Here is a 24,093-nt window from a genome sequence, read left to right as displayed (position 1 = left end):
GGACATGTCCCTGGTAGGCCCTGTGTATTAACCTGTTGTGAACTTACCAAGTCACAGTCTCTAGAACACAGTCGAGTGTTATGAGTTTGATTAAATCATAAATACCTTTGTGTGGATAGGCCAATTAAAAAGTTCATAAAAATAGTCTCTTCCATAACCATATTTCTTTGAAAAGAACATTAGTCAGTTTTATCATTGAATACAACCAAAATGTTACTGTTTACATGATCAATGGATAATAGTCAATCATAATAACAAGAAATTCCCAATGACAGAGTAATTAAATGATTTTAAATATACTATGACCAAAAGTATCTGGACACCCCTTGGTCTGGGGCTGTTTTTCATGGTTTGGGCTAGGCCCATTAGTTCCAGTGAAGGCAAATCTTAATGCAATGACATTTTAAACAATGCTGTACTTCAACTTTGTGGCAACAGTTTGGGGAAAGCCCTTTCTTGTTTCAGCATGACAATACCCCCGGGCACACAGCAAGGTCCATATAGAAATTGTTTTGTTGAGATTGGTCTGGAAGATCTTGACTGGCCTGCACAGAGACCTGATCTCAACGCCATCCAACACCTTTGGGGTCAATTGAAAAGCCAACTGCGAGCCAGGCCTAATCGCCTAATCAGTGCCTGACCTCACTAATGCTCCTCTGTCTCCTCTGGAAGCAAATCCCTGCAGCAATGTTCCAACATTTAGTATAAAACCTTCACAGAAGAGTGGGGGTTGTAGCAGCAAAGGGTGGACCAACTCCATATTAATGCCCACAATTTTGGATGAGATATTGTATGTCATGGGTCCACATATTTTTGGCCATATAGTGTACCTGCAGCAGCAGGGGTAAAATCCACGCACATAGACGTTCATTTGACTGGCTTGCATAAATATCATGAAGGGCAAACAACTAAAAGCTTCGGTTTGAGACTGTGTCATGATCACTTTACAAATATTACTGAAAATACTAAAATAAAGGAAAAATAACTTGCCAACAGGCCTCTAATGAGATTATAAATAGTTGATCCTACTCTCAAAAATATAGTGGTTATGGTCAAAGGAATGATTTATTATTTTAGAAGTTTATTATAGTAAACCAATCAGAGGAGTACTAGACGACAATACATCATCAGTAAATGTATATGTATTGATTTACTGCGCATGTTAATACAAGGTGCTACCATGTATTTAAATGGATGTAAAATATTCTCTATTGCCTTAATTTCACAGTCCTGTGGGGGAAAGGGCACTAGACACTAGCATTGTCTGTATGGCCTGTAATCCATGCCTGCATGCTTGTTGATAACTGCATCAAGGATCCACAGTCAGTGTGTGCTTAATGTGAAATTTTAGCGTGTCCAATCTTGGGACAGACTTCATTTGTTTAATGTCAGGAGAAGGCCAGCAAAAAAAATTTTATACACATTTTTTGAAGAAGCTAAACCACATGAATACATTGTGTTATCGAGGCAGTGCCCAGACACACGGTACAGTGGTAAATGTCTCTGGCTACATTGACACATGCGTCCAGGTCTGTTTTTCCTGATAGGTATGGTAATAGCCTGACAAACATAACCTCATTGTTCCTTTTTTATAAAAGCAGGATACATCATGCGTGCTCTCAACCCATTTGAAAATCTTACGTCAGGCTTAAGCCAAGGCTGGGTTTTCGTGGGAAGGCCACCTAACTGTGATGAGCATGCATATGAATATGAGAACACAGCAAAAAATACATTTGATGTAAGATCTCGTTGTGGGAATCTTTGTAAATATATTTATTGATTGCCTGATGGGTTAGTATTCATGAAGAAAAATCTAAAAAGGAATTTCTGGTTGTGCAATATAAATTTTTATTCCAAATACTTTTAACTGGAGGAATTCTACCATTTTATCTGTAGTATTGTTACCAAATGGCCGATGTTTGGGTGACAAATGATCCATGGCTGAAATGTGGTCGCAAGGTCTTTTTTGGCTGCTGACTACTACTCAATAAGTCACTGCCAAAAAAAACCTCCTAACTACAATCAGTCACAAAGAGCATTTAGCTGTTTGCCTTACACAAAGCACAGCACTGATCCCTGCTAGAAAATAGACATGGAGGCCAATTACAGACAGAAATCATCTCTGATTATTACATAGGGCTCAGTGTGCACCACAGTGAAACACAAAGGCAAAACAGAGAAAGGTAAGTCTATATAAGAGAACAGTTAAAAACCACAGATAATAAAAGGACCAAGGAGATGTGCATGGGCCAGTATTGTAAATTGAAATGCACTGAAGTGGAAAATTGAAGGTTTTTTTTTTCTTCTTCTGAATGAACATCTCTTCCTGATATTTGGGGCAAAATGCTCTTGAAACCTGCAGTTTTGTTGGAGAACACAGCTGTCAACAGAAAGATTTTGTAGCTGTGGGATTACAGATAATCCTGGAAAATTTGACAGTAAATCAACACATCCTTCAGGTGCCCGGAGAACTGCTGGACTGCAAGATTGTCTTTTTTCCCAGGGAGGCAGAACTGTGAAATCAAGGCTCTCAGATTCCAGGAGAACGTACATCATTGGGATCTGTGTATTTCCCCAGAATTTTGCACAAGTGAAAAAGTGTTCAGGTTTTAACCCACTTCTATTGCTATTCCACAATGAAGAGATGCATGTTAAAAACCATCCAGAACAGACCGGCCGCTGTTGATGTAGATAAAATCCATCTCCCTGTGGAAGGTTCGAGGGCTCTTTCAGAGATTTTGCCCAAATTGGCAGAAAGAATTCATAATATCCTGTGGGGAAGACACATTAGATGCTTGACTGCACTTATTCTGCCCACCCTCCTATATTCAAAGTCATTACCAGCTTTCAAGATGTCCATGCCTCGCACAAATTAAGGTTGTATAAGAGCTGGATCTTATATATTCCACTGTCACCCAGGCTGTTTATATAAGAATTTAAATGCGCTTAATTTCAAAATCAACGCAAGTGTAAATATAGCATGGATGGAGTGTTAGGCTCTCAACCAACCCAAAGGTTGTGAAGGCGCTTGCTGAGTTCAGAGTTACACAAATAAATGTGAAACTATTGGAAAAAAACATTTCAAATAGTTTCCATTAAATTCATAGCCATATTAAATAACCAAAAACGTGTGGCCACTTATATTAGACTGTTTTCCAGAGAGAGAGTAATAGGCCTTTGGGTCTATAATGTTAATATGTTTCAGATGATTATTTTTTATTGAATTATTAAAGAATCAGCATGTAGACATGCACATAAACTGATACACTCAATGTAAATCATTGGGATTATAATTTTATTGAAAAAAAAACTAAATTAATTCTAAATTAATTAAAGCAATTTCTATACATATAGTGGGCAGGAAAAGAAAGGCTTTTAGCCTTTTTTTAGCCCTTCACCAAATGAAAGAATAGTACATTGTAATGAAACAAAAACATGGCCATAATGACTCTATAAAAATATATGTCCTGCCCAACGAGATGTGGTATTGATTGAGCCAAAAGAGAAATTCAGACTTTGATTTATTTCTTTTTGAACTGCTTGCACATGGGGTTTACTTGATTTATCCTTTGATAGACTACCCTTGTTTTAAATATACAAATAGTAGACATCAGAGAACACAAATACCAGTGCCAATCCAGAACAATCAGTAAATAAGTAATGGTAAGCAATGGATAATATACGCCATTATGTAATAAATGTAGCTGTCTAAAGCAAGCTGCAGTCACTGCAGCCAGTTACTCGCTGTTGTCAAAGGTGCTCATTTGACCTTGAGAATTGTACATGACTGCAAATCTTACACGTACTGATTGAACAATGGTTATTATTATTTATTACATTACCACTCCTATTTACCCCAGAAAAGGAGTCCTGATGCATTTTTCATCATCTAAATCAAGTTTCCTCACCAGTAATTCCTGGCTATGAGGAAAGGAGCCTTTGTTTCTGACACAAATGAATGCTGTGCAATCTAGTCACTCAGACCCTTTGTCATTGGGAGTCTTCAGACGTCATAAAAATGTCAGATTGTTCATTTGAGCCCTGACAATGAGCCAAAGTCACCAGAGTATTTCTATTCTCATTTCTGACCTGGATTAATCTTTGAAAAAACAACAGAACATTTTTTTATGCAAACTGACTGTGATTCATAATGAAATTCTTAAAAGCAAATAGCTCTAGGTGAAAAAAAATCAAATCTATTTAAGCAGATTTTTAGCTTAATTAACATACTTTTCTTTTGGTTCTTTAGAATGCCTTAAACCACATGCACTGACATTACTATTTCTGAATTAAATACCTAACTATGTCCTTAAAAATGAATACATCTCATTAGGATAACCATTAGTATGTCATCTTGACATCTAAGCAATATCTTTTGTTCCATATTTTGGGTGCAGAGTTTCATGAAAATATGACATTGTAGGTGAAATAAGATATAAATGATAGTGAACCTCCACAACCTATATCAGCTAAAACATACATACTATTCAAAATGATCTCTGTCACACTGAATGGATGTGTTCTCGGGGAAATTTGAAGGTTTTCTGCAGAGAGAAAAGGGAATTTGAATATGAGAGGATGGAGCAGAATTTCATCAAGGTCTTATCTCCCCTTGCAGACTTGGCATACAAAAGTGCCAACCAAAGATTTGGGTGACCTGCTCAGGGCTTAGTTGTACAAGAAGAAAAAGCGAGGCTATTCCAAAACCATTTGCCACACAACTTTCCATAATCAGAACGGCTTCTCACATGACAAACATGCCACCAACAGTGACATCTCTCCCACTAGAGATTATCAATCATCGGGGAAATAATCAGTAAACCACTGGGGTTTAATCAGTAAAACAGTGGAAAATAGGGGGAGGGGGGGATGCACAGTTTTGAGGTAGAACCTTGGGATGATTTTGTGTGGAAGCGTGCACTGTAGGAATCGCTGGTCTGACACATACAGAGAGGCATGATCTGCAATGCGTGAGCCTGTGCCCTGGTCTGGCTCCACCGGTTGGTCGATGACATGCACATTAATCATCTGCAGCCGTCTGCTCCACCTATAAATCTCTGCCTACAGGCCTTCCCACCACTTTCAAGGAATTAATGGCTCCTGGGTCAAACTGGAGAAAAGTTTGAAATTGGTATAGATTATTCACCAGTCAAGGATTCCTCGTGGCATTCCGATGATATTTGCATGGGTAATTTAGAGTCGCTCTTGCGACTGAAAGTGTGTGGACCTTGGCACTACCATAGAAATATTAGCAACCTGCCACCGTCAAGGAAATACATGCATCTGCTGCATATCCTGGGAGGGGCTGAGGTGACAAGATTACAATTTTTTTAAATTAATTGATATTCACAATAGTAAGAATATACACTGTAGCTGTTGCTATACCACCAATTATCTGATGATCTGATGTTAATCAATAATTGTATTACTGAATACATCCTAAATGTAAATCTGGCAGAAAAGCATTTTTAAGTATTAAAAATGTTTTTACAAGTGTCTGATGATAAAAAAATATGTTGCAGGGAAAATATATTCAAAAATATGTTTTTAATTGAATGTTCATTGTAGTGTTGGGTTTCAGCACAGTAGAATATACTGTATGGTTCTTGAGATTAAAACTGAAAACGTATGTCCTCTGGGAACAAAAATGAATCGCCGGGTCTTAGCTGGACGTACAAAAAATGTTAATTACATATTTTAGCTTATGTCATTTAATAAAGGAAGGGTCACAGAAAACATATTCACTCAGGAAGCAGGTTGTGGGCTCAAAGCGGGCCAAGAATGCCTCTGTAAGGAATGCTGAGGAAATATTAATATTTGTACAACTGAAATAATATTCTTGTATTAATACACCATCACTACAAAATAAACATAATACTTTGTTGTCTTGGTATAAAAATTAACATATAACAATACTTCATGAGTTAATACTTATTACTTTTTAGGGAAACTAAGAGCATCAATATGTTTGTAATTGTACTGAATAGCTTTTAATTTGTGAAGAGTAGTTTTAAACCCTGGTGGTTCCAGATGGCTTTTGTGTTCTTACAATGGTTTTAAGATTCAGAAAACATTTGTTATAATATTAAAGACTATGACTATGAAAGACTATGAAAATTTGGTTTATAGCTTTTTAGCAGTTTATAGCTTTGTTTTTTATGTTTACCATTTAACTTTCAGCGAGCAACGGATCACTTATTAGTGGATATTTCTACATGCTGATTTTAGTACTGAAACAACCGTAACAACAACATAAACATAACACAGAAGCAGGTGTTGAAACGGTGCTTTCTCCCTGAAACCTCCAGAAAGGATCCATATAACACAAAACAAAAACAAAACAAAAGCAAAACACAAGCTGTCTCTAAAACGTTCCTTGACAAGAGCGTCATTTCAAGTAGCGGTCCACCAGCCTGCGATTTCTCACAAGCCTGGTCACATGACCCACAGGCCTCTTGGCCAAATACAATCACAGTGGGAGGGGCTTCGCCAAAGAGGGCTTATCTCACCAAGTCAGCTATGCAAAGCCGTGGACAGCGCAGTGACACACATGGGCACGCATGTATACTGTACGAATGCATTCATGCATGCATGCATGTGCACACATTGCAAGCCTGGTTATGCGTATGTCTTCTCAGCCCTCCACCAGATACAGCCCATTGTAATGCCAAGCACCGAAGCACTCAGTGGAAACTGCTCCAGCTGCTGTTTCTCAGGCAGATCATGGTTTTCATTCCAGGCTGATGCCAGATATTAACTTTCCTACAGGGCTGATCCAAACAGATCAGCTGGAAGTGGGCTGGGCTGGGCCATCTGCTGAAGCTGGCCAGTTTGGCTGGCCAAGGCTCCGGCAGACGGCAGGGAAACACCAATCTACAGTAACTCAATGGTGCATGAACTGATTCACCATACCAGTATTTAGACAAAGGGTTTAGATCAGGCTTTGTCTGGCAGACCATATAGATTTTTAGTTTTTTGCAAATATTCAGACACACTGAGAAATGTGGCGGTTTTGCAAGAAAGAGTTTAAACGGTGTCTGCAACAACAACAATAATAATAATAGTAATAATAATAATAATGAGAAACAACAAAATAATAATAACCAGACTGTCAGTCAGAAAATTGTGGCCACCTTTTGTTCAAAGCTCAACAGAATTAGCAAAACTGCCTTCCTAAGTGTGCTCTTATTCTTGCTTTACCATAATCGCATGCAGGTTTGGTAAAATACTTAAGCATGCCTTATTCTGTTACGAGGACTTCTGCAAATATATCTTGATTTCTTGTATAAAGAATGACTGTTTGCATTACGTTTGTTATATAATCCATGAATAAAGTTATTTCAGTTAATTTGTTGTTGTAATACCAAACTCATTCCACAGGGTGGTGTACTTTCCAAACTGCAGTTAATCTGAACGCAACATAAAAAAAGAAAATGTCATGTATGTTTGTACATGACATAAAATACACACATACCCTGGATATATGACAGGAACCACAGCACTGTGGTGAAAACATATTTAAATAAGAGATAACAACAGTAAATGCAGGAAAAATTTTGGATTAAAAAATCCAATTCTGCAACAAATAAACGCCCTGCAGTCACATGAAATGAACAGCACCACAAACAGTCTTGTGTGGGTTAAATTAATAAATGTCCAAAGAGGGGCTTTGAGACCAAGGCCAGACATGTCAGCCAGTCAGGTGATACTGCATGTTCTCCCTTAGCGGAGAGCATGATTCTCTGAGAAGTGGGCTTGGTGCTTACAGCGCTTGGTGACTGAAGAAGCAGGAGAGTCATACCGTGGACTGCAGCTTGCCACGGGCGAATACAGTCATTTGCCGTGGCCCTGTCCTCGTTCGACAGCACTGTGGGGGTTGTGGCTGCTGAGGCTGCCTCAACGTTCCAGCACATGACCTTCCACATCATCTACGCGCCCGAGTGCTCCACTCGATTCCCCAATCCTGTCCTTTCTACTTCCCGACCATGACTCTGAACACAGAGTTGGCCAGTTACAGCTGGGTACTTTGCAGAATAGTACAGCACCGGTGTGCCACTTTGGCAGCATTTCTGTGGCATAGCTTGGTAATATTCCATTACATCATCACTCCTTTGGACTTTTACTTGAGCCCACAGCTCATGCAGGAGAAACCACCACACCTCAATCATATTTCTAAATTAAAAGCAATAATTTTTTGTGATCTCAAAACATTTTGAAGAAAAAAAAAAACAGAATCGCCACCTCCTTGAACCTCATTAAATATTTTAAGTGTTCTTCTATATAGGTTAATAGAGATCCATATAGGTTAAGCCAATTGGCAGAGCTACAAAACATTTCCCTGCACGATTTTGAGCGAGGGAGCAGGAAGCCTCAGATTAATGCCGCACTGTCTGTGGCTGGAGGGGCTGTCCATTCAGATGGGGCTTGGTTGCATGGGTCAGACCAGTTTGACAAATAAGGCAAATTACCCCCCCGTCAGGTTTGGAGGAGCACCGTCAGGTAGGTCAGAGCTCGATGCGGGCGCCCTTGGCCGCGGGTCAGACAACATGGCACCATGGAGGTGGACAGGGAAACACGGAGGGAGCTTCAGAAATAAATTTTAAAAAGGCAGCCTGGTTTAGGAAGTAGGGCAGGGGGGGATTATTTGGCTTTTGTGTGCATCCCTTTCGTTTCCCGAAATTCTGGACTGGGGGAGGGGGGGGAGGGTTAAGGGGAGGAGTCGGGGGAGGGGGAGGGTTGAGGGGCGGGCGAATGAGGCGTGAGCGAGCGATGGCGGCAGCTCATTTCCCGCTCAGATCAGCGTGGACGGCCGGGGAGAGCGCTGTACCACTGACAGTGGCTCTGGGGTACGATTCTGTGCCAGTCTGCCCACCCGTGTGTGTCGGCAGGAGGGTGGGGGCGGGGTAGGGAGGCGGGGCTAGCGATGCCGGAGAACAGCTCCTCCGGCAGGAGAATGCGCCAGCCTAAAAATGCCGCAGCCAGCTTCCCTCCTGCTCGGGGATGACGTCACCTTTACAAGCTGGTGGAGCCGGCCACAGGCAACGCTCAGGAATTTAAAACTGACAATAGGACTAAACCCGGCGACAAAATCAAGAATAATTTGGGTGAAAAATAGATAACCATATTCATTTTTCTCTTTTATCAGGATTATTGAAAGTGAAGGCGATTGGTTCAAAAAGCCAGCAGACCTGTTTCTAGTCGGAAAGAGCATGCGCTGTAATTACACGTGGAAATCTTTGATCTGGCTTCCATGGAAACTGCAGAACACCTTGTGCCTCCCGCCAGCATAATCGGCAAAAGTGTTGCACAACTAGTGACATCACAGCACTTACGAGTCAGATTACTTTAATCTCAAAAATGGATACCACTTTTCTCATCGCCTTACTCATGGGAAAGTACAGCAGCACAGAGCATAGAACATTCAGCCATTATACGAATGCATTTGTGTTCCCCCACAAAATAAAAGATGTGCCAGTATCAGTTTCTCCTCCATGTCAATTCAGGTAGTACATTTTAAATTGAGTTCATGAATTGAAAAATACTCAGTGGAAATTTTTCAATACAATTCAATTAAGTTATTTTCCTGAATCAAACAAATTGACATGAAATATGGAATTTACCCCAAATCTACCCCAAATTCCTCCTTGCCAAGGAATGAGTCAGTTCAATTAGTATGGGTCAAAAATATTTTACTTTCTATAACTGAATACCACATTAAGAAGATATATATATAATGGATTGATGAAAACAAAACAAATATACATTTATTTTATCAAACTGTCCCTTTAAGAGAACTAATAACATTTGCCAATGAAGCTGTATAATGTAAGGGGAAAAATATGTTCAAGTGAAAATATTAATTTGGCTACTAAAGGACATATACCTCTGCCAGATATAAAATTAGGGTTGTGTGAAAAGCCCACCGTAAAAATGCCACCTCCACAAATATGATTCAAACAAGTTTAAAACACACGATAAGGTACATTCTCAGAGTAACATCAAAGCACAGACCCTTAGAAGGTAACATGAGGTATTATTTTACAGATGTTCTTATTAAGGAAACATTATTCCCTCTTTCATTATGAGAACTAAACTGCTTTCACAGTTAAGATTAGGATGAGTCTGACTGCCTTGCCCCAGGTAGTAAAAGTTAAGATCCCAGTATTCAAAGATCATCATTTACAATGACCTTGCAATCAACAACCGAAGCAAAGTAAAGACTTCCTGCTTGCAAAGAAATACAACAGCTGTATACAATTTAGGACACACTGGTGACTGATAGCGCCGCTATCTACCATTAATACTACAATGTTATCACATTGGATTAACTTTTTGCCTGTTTTAACTGAAGATTTAAATCAAGCTATATCTAAAACTAAACTATGGGTGCACTATAATTCAGACTGCATGTTAGCATTTAATTGAATGCAGTGGCATACCCTTACTCTAAATCTCATTTTATTCAATTACTTGAGCTTCCACTCAGGCAACAGTGGTGTTAATCAAATGATTTACAACAACTGGAAAACCAAATTAAATGTGCCTGGAACAATTTCAAGTCTGAAAAAAATGTATAACTCCTGTGAATTTCATTAGAAAATCCACAGAGAAAGCTCATGTCTCTTCTTCCTTATACTAGATATGCTTTAATGAATTTATTATTCAATTTCGACATTCTCTGAGCTAAGAAACGCACGCCATTCCTCCCATTTTGCAAAGGCAAGCAGATTAAACATGGTTTGGGAGGCATCAAGTATCAAACGAAAAGGAACAACCGGCTCACCTCTTTTAAGCAGCCCATGAAATTGTTGCTGACGGGAGAGCCAGGCAAGTCAGCAGTGCTTGGACTTCCTCCGACGTAAAAGAAGTCGTCAGAGCCCAACATGGTGTAGTCCTCCTGGGTGTATCCGGTTGTGGTGAGGATGCCATCCACGGATATTGTCACCTGTTCAAAGGGAATAACGAAACAAAAAAGCCCAAAGATGACCCTCTGAGTCCTGCCCCCCGCCGGGTCCCCCAGCCAGGAGCCATTTGTAATTTCGCTCGTTCACTTAGTCTTTGGATCGTAAGGCCCAGTCCCAATACCCTGGACCACTTGTTTGGATTTGACATTTCGATTTTCATGTGAAGGTTCATCTCCGGGATAAGAGGACAGGTAAAGAAAATATTTCAGTGGCATATTTTCTTTATCTTTGATGGGGACAAGAAAATGAGTTCTTTTTCTTTTTGGTTTTGGAATTTTAGGTTTGGAGGGTTAGTAAATGTTAAAAAAGCAAGGACAAATTGCTTGTTCTTGTTTTAGATCGGGTCACTTTCTGGATAAGTTCAGACGCTGACGTGCATGCACTGATAAGGGGAATCTTACCGTCCTGCATTTAAATGTGCAAGCCATGATTAGGGTTTATTCTTTACTGTTATTGTTTTCTCTATTTTTCCCAAAATAAAAAAAATATTAACAATGGGGTATAGTTAAGGATGCATGGTAAAGCGTGTATCAGCTACTATGGCAAGCTAAAGGGGCATGCAAGGGCCACACAGGACACAGTCAGGCAAAAACAAGCAGCGGGAAGAGGGTTGGGTGAGATGATCATTGCTTCCACTTGCATGCCAGAGAGACAAATGGGGGACTGTGGTACAGTTGACAGGTAAGTGAGTTCAGTGTTAGTGGATATAGGTTAGCAGACAAAGGTGGTTATGGAAACTGGTGAAGGGAAAGCAGTGACATTTAGACATGCCATGCGCACAGTGTACTGGAAACAACTGTCAGAGCTCCCGCGTTGCAGTTTTTTTTTTGTATTCGATTAGATTTTTCACGTTTATTTTTTTCTTTATATGGAAAGCTTCTGCCAGTTCGCCGAAAGTGGTCGCCAAAAAAAAGAAAGTTTTTTTAAAACACTACGCCCTACAAAAGGTCTGATCAAGAAGTCTTGAAGAGTAGAAGAAGTTCAAAGAAAGGAGGGAAGAAGGATGTAAAAGCCGTGGTGAAAAAAGGGGAGGGTGGGGTGTTGAGGGTGGGGGAATTAAAAAGGTAGAAAGCCAGGAAATACCAACCCCGTTTCCTACTGATTTGAAAATGGCATCTAGAATGAAACTGAAGAAAAAAAGGAAGGAGGAGGGGACACACGGCAAACCCAAAAAAAGACAATAAGAATGATATCTACCAGACAATGTAGTTTGTTTACCATAGCGTGTCCAATGCCTGATTGCTTTGCGGAAAAGGGGGAAGAAAGGAAATTAAAAAATAGTGAACAGAACGGTTGTTAATAAAAATTAAATGAACAAAAAAAAATCAATGATGAAGAGTTAGGATGTTAGTACATTAGTTGGTCAGGTAACGGTTAGTAAAAATAATGGTTCATTCCATGAATGGTTAGTGTTAGTCTTACAAAGCGTGTCTTCCAAGGAGACAGAGACTGATTGACAGAAAGAGAGGAAGAAGAGAGAGGAGAAAGAAGTTGCAAGGTCTGGTGTAAATGCCTATCGCTGAAATCCCAAATCCAGAGTATTCCACAGTCGGTTGAATAAACCTTTCATAAGCCGTGACAGGATAATAGCATAAAATAAGTACTTACATGTCAAACTCCAAAATTCTGGTATTCCAAAATACCAACCTTTTTTTTTCATTCCAAAACCTGGTTAACTTGTCAGTGAATCTAAAGGTTAGCCAAAGGAATCAGTCAACAGGAGTCCATTCACTCTCAATCTAAGGAAATCATATAATTTCTTCCCAATTACAGAATGCACAGGTTCCTTCAGTAATGCTAATAATAGGCCCAGTAGGTTCTTTCTGTTTCTCAGTACAAGAGCCATAGATGTGCATGGGTCTTGTCTTAAATTTGCAGCTAACTTTCCACACACATTTCCAGTTCAGAGTGGACAATATAGTCAGAGTCCAGTTGAAAAAAAGAAGGCACCTGTCTTTCTTTAATTGATAACAAGACCACTGGAAAATTATATAAAGCACAAATAAGTCAGCGTATGCTGGAGTCCAGTGTTTCTTATGCTTTTTGAGGTAGGCTACTAGCAATGCCATATAGCTACTGTAGGAATAGTTGTCCTTTTAAAATCAAGGGAGAAAAAGCATGGACCTGACTCATTTGCATTTAAAAAAAAAAATGCAATTTGTGAGAGATGTTACAGTTCAATAAAGATCGGTCTGTAGTAAACAGAGATGACTGGGGTGTGTCCTTCTGCTGCACAGATAAGACTCACTAGTCTTGAAATTGAGGGGAATATCTAGAGGAAACAGTCAGTGTTCTGAAGCCATCAAACTAGTTACTGCTTCTGGCACAAGTGTCTGCTTCAAGGAGCAAAAAACGTGAGGCCAAATGGATAAAATCATAAACGAAATTGCTGCTCTATGAATTTAGAAATATAAAAAGCATAGATGTATAAATAAACAAATAAATAACTACACTATATTTAATTTTAAAATGAAATAAGGAATTTTGAAAATATAGAGAATTGAAAAGTAAGCATCGACACAAACACCAGCTATATAAACAACTGAAAGATGTGCATTTATATGCATATAAATAGAATGGATAAGAAAATATATTAAACACAACGGAATGTATGGTTTTTACTCAAGAAATGGCGGACCATTTGTTATATCAAAAGGTTAAATGATCTTTATTCGGTGGTCACGGTGCCATGCTTGCTGTTATTATTTTTTTTCCAGTTTGCATCTGTCAAACCCCCTCGCTCGCTGCCCCTTTGTCATTCATTACCTGCCGCAGATTGCGTGTGACTTTAACGTCATGCCACGAGTTGTCGTTGAATTTGCCGTTGACCGGCTCGACTATGGCCTCGAAGGCCCCAGAGCCCAGGTTGATGACGAGGGAGACGGCGCCGTCCTTCAGGGCCAGGTTTACGTAGTCCGCCGACTTGCCGGTGTGGAGAATGAGCCCGTTGCGCTGCCAGGTCTTGAAGGAGAGCGTGATCTCGTCGCTGCTGCTCTGGATGGGGTTCTGGGACAGGTCGTAGCAGAAGTATTCGGAGCCTCGGAAAGTGGCCACGTTATCTTCCCTTGCTGCAATCGGGACACAAGAGACAATGGAGAGTTCATTATCACCGTTACCCGGCATCTGCACGCTTAAATCTTGCCTCTGGAATCTAGATGTGTAGTGCTAGGCGGAATTACGAAAAAGACATAGGATAAAAGGAGACCGGGAGCCAGCAGGAAAATGAAAAACATCTCAGAGTACATTTGGGCCGAAGTGTCGGAGCACGAGGTCTGGAGCTCTTATCTGTGAGATCATCTTCAATTAGGTCCCTGTCTTTTAAGGTGAAAAATGCTGGAGACCAGTGGGTAGGCCTGTCTGAGACTGAATCTATTAAACCAAGAAAACCAAATCAAACACTAGCCTGGTATACCAAATAAGAATCCAGTGCAATTCCAGTTTGTTGTTCTGAACAAATCAAACAGCAAAGTGTTAGGCCTATCTATGATTGCCCTTTAAAAATTTGAATCTCTTAAACGTAGCCTTTTATTTTCGCTGATGTTTGAAACAGTGTAAATTATTAAATACCAAGCATGCACATATTGGCACAAGAGTAGGCTACACAAAATGAAACATATAAGGAAATGTGTGAGTGTCATTTCCTTATTGTCCGTGGCTATTCGAAATTGAGGCCGGTAAAATATTGATGGGGAATAAACGTCCACACGTGTGATGTATGCATGAGCCAGACTCCCCTGTCAGGTCCACTTCCAGGGAATTAAAGGCCTTTGATAAGGTTAACATGGCGATTATTGGAATGTGAGGCGTGGACGGTTTTACAGAAGCTCCCGGAGCGGGCTAATCTGCATTAATAATAACCACACTCTCCCTCTCTCCTTTCCCCACTACACCTCAGCATACTGATTTAACAGAAGCTACCACAAGCAGTAGCATCCAGTGACCAAATCCAATTACTGAATTTTCTTATATGTCCTCGGATTTTCAACGAAAATGAAATATGCGCGGGATTGTCAATATCTCAATATTTTCAGCTACCACTGCTGCAAAAAAAAGAAACGAATTGCAGGACGTGGTGCGCCTACAGCGTTATAACTATGACCTCGGTTAAATATCACCACGTATTAAAAGTGTAGGCAGGCAGGTAGTCAAGTAGAAATCCCCCCGTTTTTTCACAAAAAGACCCACAAATTGCTGACGTACACATATTCGTTTAAAATTAGTTTTATTCAACTACATTCATAGGTCCACATGCAAACGTTTCAGCCTGAGAAAGTGTAGTGTAGTGTTACGAACCACTAAAACGACATTTCCAGGACGTCTCCGTGGTTCTGCCATGTATGTATGAACAGGCACTTTGAGTGGTGGGTGAATTTCCTGGCTGTGTAGTTCATTTGCTTATTCTTTAATGCTTGTTACATGGGAATTCACTTCAGACCAAAAGCACATGTAGATATGCTGGTTGCGCAATATGCTGGCATACAGCTGTTGACACAGTTTGTGACCAAAAGTGTTAATGCAACCTTCTGAAGGTCTCTAAGAGAGCTCATGGGAATGAATTACAATGCAGCAGGCATCATTTTCATGTCCCCTTACTCTCCCAAGTGAGGCAATATCAATGAAAGGTCAGTATTTCTTTCAATAACATCTCACCAGTAGATCTTGTTCTATCCTGGGAACTGTGAAAATAATTATTCATGAGATAATAATGGAAGTAAAAAAAAGAAGCACATTCTGCAGATTTATAATCACACCAGGTTATCTGTATGTATAATTTGCTTTGATCTATCAATATTATAAATCAACGTCTGGCGGTAAACTGAGGCATGCTGGGAAACTGAAAGGTCTGCCTGCGATAGGCAGCAAAGGTAAGCCAGGCTGTTTGTTGAGCATCAGAAAGAAAATGTTCACGTGAAGCACAAGTCCATTGGCCTTGGCTGTGCTACATGCTAACATGGGAGCTCTTGCTGTTCAGCCTGTGGAGATTATGGTTTTGTGGCAATCCAGGTCACAGAGCTGCTTTCCCCCCACAACACAAGGCACTCGCTCTAATGCAGAGCATGAAAGATGGAAGAAAAATATGAAGTAACAAACAATAGCAATGTTCTGCTTGAAATGGAGGTAGGATAAAGTAAAATCTTGGTTTGCAGTCTGAAATTAACCCGTTGTCTGATGATGCGTAATACAAACGGATTCCATTACATAAATGCACCAGAACATAAAGTACAACAGAGAAATCTTCAAAACCATTTTTGCCAAGTAACATGGTTTGTTTATATTCTGACACTCCTCATGTGCAGCAAGTACTGTAACACACTGAACTAATGAGGAACTTGGCATTTATGATGACACACTGAACTATTTAAAACAATTACAGACTCTGCCGAATCTGCCAATACAATATTAGGTTGTATAAAAAAAAAGACAGAGTGGAGGCATTCTCTTAAAATAGCCCAAGACACCTAATCTCTGATTGTGAAAGGCCTCAGCACAGCAATCTAGGATCATAGATACCCTGGTTTCTAATAGGGCCACCTCGATGAGGCCTTATTAATTATTAATTAAACAGAATGTTGTTTTTACTAAAGAGACACCGATGCCTTATTGCCAGATGTTACTACATCCATTAATTCCATCCTCCTTAATACTTAATGAGATTTACCCCCCTCACATGCACACAGACTCATACAAAGACGGCTGGTCTCATATTTTTGCGTGGGATGGATGAGGCATCCCGTCTGTGATTGGAAACTGCTAATCATCTCTGTAGGTGGAGGTGAGCGGAGGACAAGGTTGGAGGAGCCTCAGAACAGGAAGAAGCCTCAACAACACACCAGACTTCCTCTGTGGGAAAACTAGTGAAGTATGTGCAGATGAAATTGGGGTATTGCTCTCACTGGTGCAATAATGAAGTGAAGAACACACTTCCAACGAAACACACCCCACTTAGCTGGCCATTAAAGGCCATGTCGGTGCATTCAGCAGTCACTGTGTTGGTTAAAAGCATTTGGACACAGGTCTCATTAGTTGACGTATTATTGATCAAAATACATGTTGAGAGAGACACCTCATGGTGAAATCCACAAAGTTGTTATAAACAGGCTTCATCACGAAAGGCAAAATAAGGGACGTGCCTTTTTCAGATACTTCCGACGTGATGTAATTCAAAGATAAGGAAAGTAAATGGTCAGCAAAGTCTGCTTTCATGTACTAGATCATGTTTTCAGCATTGAAGCCGCCCTCCAACGTATCTGGTTGTAACATGTGCCCTTACATGGCAGTGAGAACACCATTGATGCACACATTCACACATTTTTGCCCTAGTCTCTTGCACAGTACTAAACAAACCTTATCTCAGTTCATTTTTAATGAAAAGCCTTAGGGTGGTGGAAAGAATTTCATTGCTTCAGTGATGAAAATAAAATATATATACAGAAATGGAGGGAAAAGAAGAAGTCAGGGAAGGAATAAGATACCAATTGTTCTGAAATATAGAATCTTAATAATGAAGAAAAAAACTATATTACTTAAATGAGCATGGGCAGAGTGATTGTAATCAGACCATAATTCTAATGGCCTTCTAATGTCTTTCCCTTATAATTTACACTGTGATAGATGACTAGAGATAAGTCACAGCAGGGTTCATTCGTAAAAATGTCAGATGCGGCCGAACTGCCAGAGAGCAAGTTATGGCGCAGATAAATCCAATACATTTTAAGAAGGAGCTGTAACCAGATCACAGAGCTCCCCCTGCACTCAAAATATCCCCATTCTCAGGCCGAAAGCACATTCAAACACCGCCTGGGCCCATATGGTCCTAAACCCATGGAGAATGCTGATCTGGAGAACGGAGTGTCTGTACCGCTCTCCCAGGAGAGTAGAAGACATTATGTGCCAAGATGGACTGAATGGCCTATTCAAGTCATCAAGACATTATAATGTTCTTATGTTCAGCTCAATACCCTCTGAAGAGGGTCTATGTCCTGATCTTGTCCTTGACTTCTTGACTGTGAGGGACAATGGCTTCATGGGCAAAAGCAAATAAATTCCAAATTAAATACAATCAGACTGATAATTAAATAGCATTTAACACTGGGTTCATTTTGAACAGGCCAGAACTGGTAGTGGCTGAATACATCTATGGTATCTATGGTGTCAGTATAAAATGATCTGTAACTACATTTACTATTACTCTTTCATTTCTATGTATGGAGTGATGGGTTCTTTCAGTTTAAAAAAACTATGTTTAAAGATAGTCAAAAATCTTTAAGAGAATGTATTCTATAGAATGAAGAACCTGAAATTCTGATTATAAAAAATGATAGAATGGAAGTACATACTGCACATGTGTACTACTAACCTATATATTTCAACCCAAGAAATGTGGAGCATCATCAATAGCTTCATTAGATTATACACATGTATGAAAACACACATACACAAACACACACACGCATACACACACACACACACACACACACTCAGACAAATCAAATATATGCAGAAACTCAAGCAAATAAAAAACACACACATACACACCCATTTATCACCTGTATAACTACCCTGACTCCTCCGCCATTTATAACCAACAACACAAGTCAGCTTAATCCACCCCCCTCCCCCACCACCGCCCCCACCCCAAGCACAGCCTGCAAATCCAGTCTGAGACGACTCACCCCGTCACAGCTGGGTGACGCGGGATCGATACACGGGCCCGGGGAACGGGGCCCTCTGTGGAAGCCTGACCCCGCCGGCTCTGCCTGGCCCCTCTATTCAGCACGATCATTTAAGCAAATGATCTGCTGTGAGGAGGCCGGCCTGCGCGTGGCCCGCAGAGGGACGGGCGGTGTGGGGGGGGGGGGTTCACAGAGCGTCCCACCCACCCCTCCTCTGACGGCACTTAGCGCGCTCTCAGCCCCATCCCAAAATGCATAATCAATCAGCCCTTCTGATGAGGACAATTACCATTAACATTTCCCTTCTTTCCCCAGTCACAAACAAGGATGCGTCCTTGGGCTGGTTTCTGAAGTGTCATTCGGAAGGGTCCCAGGACTTATCCACTGTTGAGATCAGACAAGTACTTTTAGAAATTTCAGTACGCAGGGTAGGAAAAATACTACAAAATAAAATGATTTCTTCAAAATAATCTAGCTAGGATGTAGTGCCCCAGTCGTAATGGAACTGAATCAAATCATAAATTTCTCAAATCCAGCACAGGCTGTGAGGTAATTTCCCCATCAAAGTTACAAACTGAATTTGAAATTTGAATCTAAAAATAGCTAAGCGCCAATGAAGTCAAATCATAAATATGTATCTGTCTGGATCATAGTGGATGGTGAATTGAGAATTTTTAAGGACACAAAATGTACTCTAATAATGGAATGTTAAACCAGCTATTTTAGTGATTAAAATCCAGTTGAAATGACATCTGCTGTTGAAGCAAATCTCCTTGAACCAGCCCAGATTATTTTCCCATTTGCCAGTCTGTCTCAAATGCAAGGGGAAGGCAACGCCCTCCTTTATCTTTAAAAAATGTTATTTTTCTTTCCCGAACGTACTGCAGGCTTCAGCCAGGCACCGTGCAGAGGATTTGGAGAGGATTTAAGAGCGAGCGGGCGGGCAATGGCAATGGCGTCTGCGGAGCGGGTGGCACCGCGCCCCTCGCTGCCTCTGGCGCTCCGGCTCCATTCGCCGCGTGGAGCCTGTGGAGGGAGCGGCCTGCCGCATTTCCCTTTCCGCTCCAGTGCCTCGCTCCTCCCTTCTGCAGCTTTTAGGAGCTACTATTAGCTCCATCTCTCTCCCTTCTCTCTCGCTCTCTTTTTCTCTCTCCCCCCTTTGTCTCTCTCTGTCTCTCTCACCACCCCTCATTTTATCTGTCTCTCTCTCCACCCCTCTCTTTCTCTGTCTCCCTAGGTGTCTCGCTCTCTCACTCTCTTTTTCTCCCTCCCTTTTCTCTCTCTATCTCTCCATCTCTGTCTCTCCACCCCTCTTTCTCTGTCTCTCTCCCCTTTCTCTCTCTCTCTCCACCCTTCTCTGTCTCTCTCTCTCTGTCTTTTTCTCTCTCCGTCTCTGTCTCTCCACCCCTCTTTCTCTGTCTCTCTCCCTCTCCCCTTTTTCTCTCTCTCCACCCCTCTATCTCTCTCTCTCTCTCTTTCTGTCTCCTCTCCTTCGCTCCCTCTCCCTCACTTTGCTGCTATACCCAGCGGACAGCTTGTGGAAAATTAACCCGTGGTCCCCTGTGGGAGCTGTAAGAAACGCAGGTGATAATTTTTCGACACATAATGGTATCCCCCCCACCCCCACCCCACACCCCCAAACCCCCCACCATCCTCCGTTCCTCTCTCCTCTCCCTCTCTCTCCCCTAATAATGCACAAACTACAGACCACCTGCCTCATTTCAGGAGGCTGGTTTTCCCGCCCTTGACCTTCAGGGACCCAACTTCGGTCCACAATGGAGACCGTCGCGAGCTCCTCAAACGCAGCATCCTTCACGCTTCTCCTGCCGCCCGTACTTATCCTCAGCTAGGCTGATCGCAAAATGGCAGATGCTGGGGAAATCAGTCTAATCTATGTGCTGTCTGTGTCATAAATCCAAGGGCATTGTTCCTAGCATTGGAATCTTTGTTTATGGCGAGAGCCAGGCAGAAGGTAAATGAGGTGCTGATGAAGGCAGATGCTTAGTGTTTTATATACCTGCATATACCTTCTCACATGGGAGACCAGTCAGTCTTCTCTCAAGGTAACTTCTCCACAGTTATTTAAAAAAAGAAAATTAAATTATGATTAATTTAGGAGGTGAAATGAAATACCTACAATGTATTTTTTTTAACGGGCTTTGGTGAATAATTTTAACAGAATGCAGTTTAATTATTTACATTTCAGAAGGATAGTTCATAAAAAGGTAACAATAGGGCAGGAGCAGTTCTTACTCAACATAATATTAATTTCATTTGTCCTTCGCTCTGATTTTTTAATGTTTATTCGAATTGGTACCTTGATTGTTTGGGTCTAATCACTGGAACTATAAATATGTCACATGCTACTTTTTCCAATATTAATCTTATTCTGAATAGCTTGGACAGATTTTTGTTTTTGTTGGAGTCTATTATTTGCATTCAGTCTTTAGCTGTGCTAAACCCACGCCACATTTTATTTTTTTCAGCAGCAGCAAGAGAATAAGAATGCAGACAACATAGCACATAATAGAGAATGACAGTTAAACCAACGGAGTGCAATCAGGAGGGTAATTTAACCCATCACTAAGGGACAGCATTCAGGAATTCAACAGATTTTACCATCTGCTGGCCATTTTCAACAAACACTAAGGCAAGAGGAGGACACAAAAAGCACATTCGAAGGGCATAATTATTCTCATATAGTCACACGTCTGACAAGAACGCCTGCATACTGTACTCACATGGTACACTGACGGGGATTATTTTTAGGATCTTTCATTGTTAATTAGAATAGAAGTATTGTGATCTTGGAATAAATTAGTTAGCACGTGGCTGATTGGCTACCTCACGGCTCTGTCCTCACCTATGGCTGCAGGATGACCACATGAATTACTGTGCACAGTACATAGTAACTGACTTACAATGACGGCTGCATATACAATAACTGCGCTGTGCATGTTTTAATTTGCTAGTACATTTGATTCTGAGTCATGTCAAGCTCTGGGGAATTTTAAAGGTTTAGTTATGGTGACAGAGGTAAAGAGTCACTTTCTATAAAGAAAATCATTTATACCAGGCATTGCACATTAATAATCAAAGCTAAGAACATGTCAACTCAACTGAGTCCTTTTTGAGCTGAAATAAAAAATTTTTTCCATAGAATACCACTGTTGGAAAAGCAACATAAAATGGTCAGAAGAGGTAAAAAAAAAAAAAAAGGAAAAGTATTGAATCAGCCCTGCTCAGATTCCAGCAAACCTTTTTCCATTCAGAAGCACAGGCCCCTGAGTGTCTCAAAGATCCTAGCATGCCAACACATTCTTCCTGTTATGCAACAGAAACAGGTGAGCTGTGCTTTTTTCCCCCCAAATATTTTCAATAATGCTTTTGACCCAAGTGAATGTGTAGATACACAAGTCCATCCTGACAGAATTAAAAGAATGAAGGAATTCTGATATAAAGATAGGAAAGGCCACTCCACAGTCAAACCAGGATTTATGAATTGATCACAGGGCATGTGGACTGTTATTATTTTTTGTATATATATGTTTGATGCGCAATATTTCATGATTTAAATCAAAAGAGAGGAAGGGCACACCTTCAGCTGCTTCTCAAAAAGGAGTGTTGGTCTTGGATCCATGCCCATATCAGAGAAACTGTTTTCCCAAAGCTGCAGGTCACTGTAAAAGCTTGGCTTTCACAATCCAGAGGAGCCAATTTCATAGCTAACTAATTTAAATTTCCTAGCTCTTTTGATCTCTGGTATTAGCTGTATTTCATTAATTCTTTCAAATTTTCAATTACAGGTATGACTGTAGAAGAGCACGGAAGGACACAGAGCCACTTATCCTCAACCGTCCAGCAAAGGAATCTTTTTATGAAACATAAATTCAGACATTTGAGAAGGGAATTAAAATCAGTGTTTGTAAAAAGAAGGAAAAGAAAAAGTGCTTTCCTTACTTGTTCTGGATAAACCTCAATCAGCAGATACTGACTCATAAGAGGAACGTCTCTATTTCTGGCAAACTTGCAAGGAGCCAGATTAAGTCTCCTCCCCGGAATGCCTAGTTCACAGCATGATACAAACACACTTTGCCCTCAGTGAAATCAGGCAGCAGACGAAGCTCAAATGTGTCCGATGACACAAACACTCGAAACACAAAGCTACAAAGCCAAACCAATTCACCTTCACTAATGGTGCAATCAGTGATTGTCGATTTTTCAACCAAGTGCACAATGTCACACTTCTACAGATTATGTCACACAGAAAAAAGGTTGCCTGTCAGTGGCATTAATATGAAAAACTCGCCTGCTTATTAACTCTCCCAAAAGTTAAACATTCAATATGCAGACGGGTAGCATTTCAGCCTGAAAAGAGTTGCTATCAGGGGCCATTTTGGGTTCTTCCTCACACTACCTTTGCTATTTTGTCGGCCTTTTTGGATGGATATGTGTATACATCTTTATTGCCTTTCACAGGTCAACACTGATAAGGCACATAGCCTGAACCTGAGTGGCATGTAAAACATTTGATATTGCACTTCCATCAGCTGACAAATTGAAAATCATAAGAATAATAACATGAAAAATGGGTATTGTTATTCTACTCAAAATAATATGTTGCCTTCCATCTAACATTATTTTGTTTCCGTATATTTTATTTTTCCAGTGTTATAAACATTATGAAATACATTATCTCTGATTTCATTAGAACTTCCTCAAATTGAGGAAATAAATGTAAAGAACGACTGCCTGTAGCTTCTTAGCGGATGGTGTGCTGTTTTTACAGGACATTTAATTGCGCTCGTTCAGCAAATGCTCACATAATGTGGTCACATCCATAGATCCCTAGAAAATTTCATCATGCCATTTCTCGCATTTAAAATGTTGGCTTATTTTGACATTCAAAGGAACAAGGAGCCGCCACTGTTCGGTAATTTGGTGTAATGGAAGGCAGCAGCTGATGTAATCAAAAAAAGAAGAAGAAAAAAAAGAACCTCAGCATCAAAGGGGGTGGAGGCTGAGGATCCAGTCTTTTGTGTTGTGTTTAGCATGGCTAAACGACTTTCTTGTTTCATTTGTGGGGGGGGGGTGGGGGGTGGGGGGGATAGGCAGGCATAAAGGAAACCAATCACATTCAAAATAAGAGCTGATGAACACAGAAGAAGAAAAAGATCTCTCCTATAGGACTATGGTAGCACTGACATCAATAATTTCCTTATCAATCTCATTTTCCACTTGCTGCAGGTACTGACCAATGATGGAGCATCATGCAAAAATATCCACACAAGACAGGCTGGTTATGAGAAAAAAAAGAACGACATGTCCTCATGTCTTTGTAATACGTTTAGGCATTTTGGTCTCAGCGAGATTACAGCTAATGGGACACATCAAACCAGGGCCCCAGACCACATCTGCTCCTCAACTGCAGAATATTACAGAACAAAGGGATGGAG

The 24,093-nt window shown here is 40.6% G+C and overlaps 1 protein-coding gene across 25 annotated transcripts in view; it reads right to left on the bottom strand.

Annotated features, from left to right (window-relative positions):
* The window catches only part of nrxn3a (neurexin 3a), a 317,098-nt gene that overhangs the window by 231,547 nt on the left and 61,458 nt on the right, over positions 1–24,093 (bottom strand). For all 25 annotated transcript variants that reach the window (XR_004765382.1, XR_004765386.1, XM_035418878.1 and 22 more), the window contains 2 exons: positions 13,731–14,032; positions 10,784–10,945 (listed from right to left, as the gene is read on the bottom strand). Coding sequence is in view for 23 of the 25 variants with exons in the window: in XM_035418878.1 (XP_035274769.1) it covers positions 10,784–10,945; positions 13,731–14,032 (464 nt within the window). In the remaining 2 variants the exon portion in view is untranslated. The remainder of the gene's footprint in view (positions 1–10,783; positions 10,946–13,730; positions 14,033–24,093) is intronic.

This window comes from Anguilla anguilla, chromosome 1 (genome assembly GCF_013347855.1).
Source record: "Anguilla anguilla isolate fAngAng1 chromosome 1, fAngAng1.pri, whole genome shotgun sequence".
Lineage (NCBI taxonomy): Eukaryota > Metazoa > Chordata > Actinopteri > Anguilliformes > Anguillidae > Anguilla > Anguilla anguilla.
The sequence above is the reverse complement of the archived record's forward strand: the minus strand, read 5'-3'. Positions and strand labels throughout refer to the sequence as shown.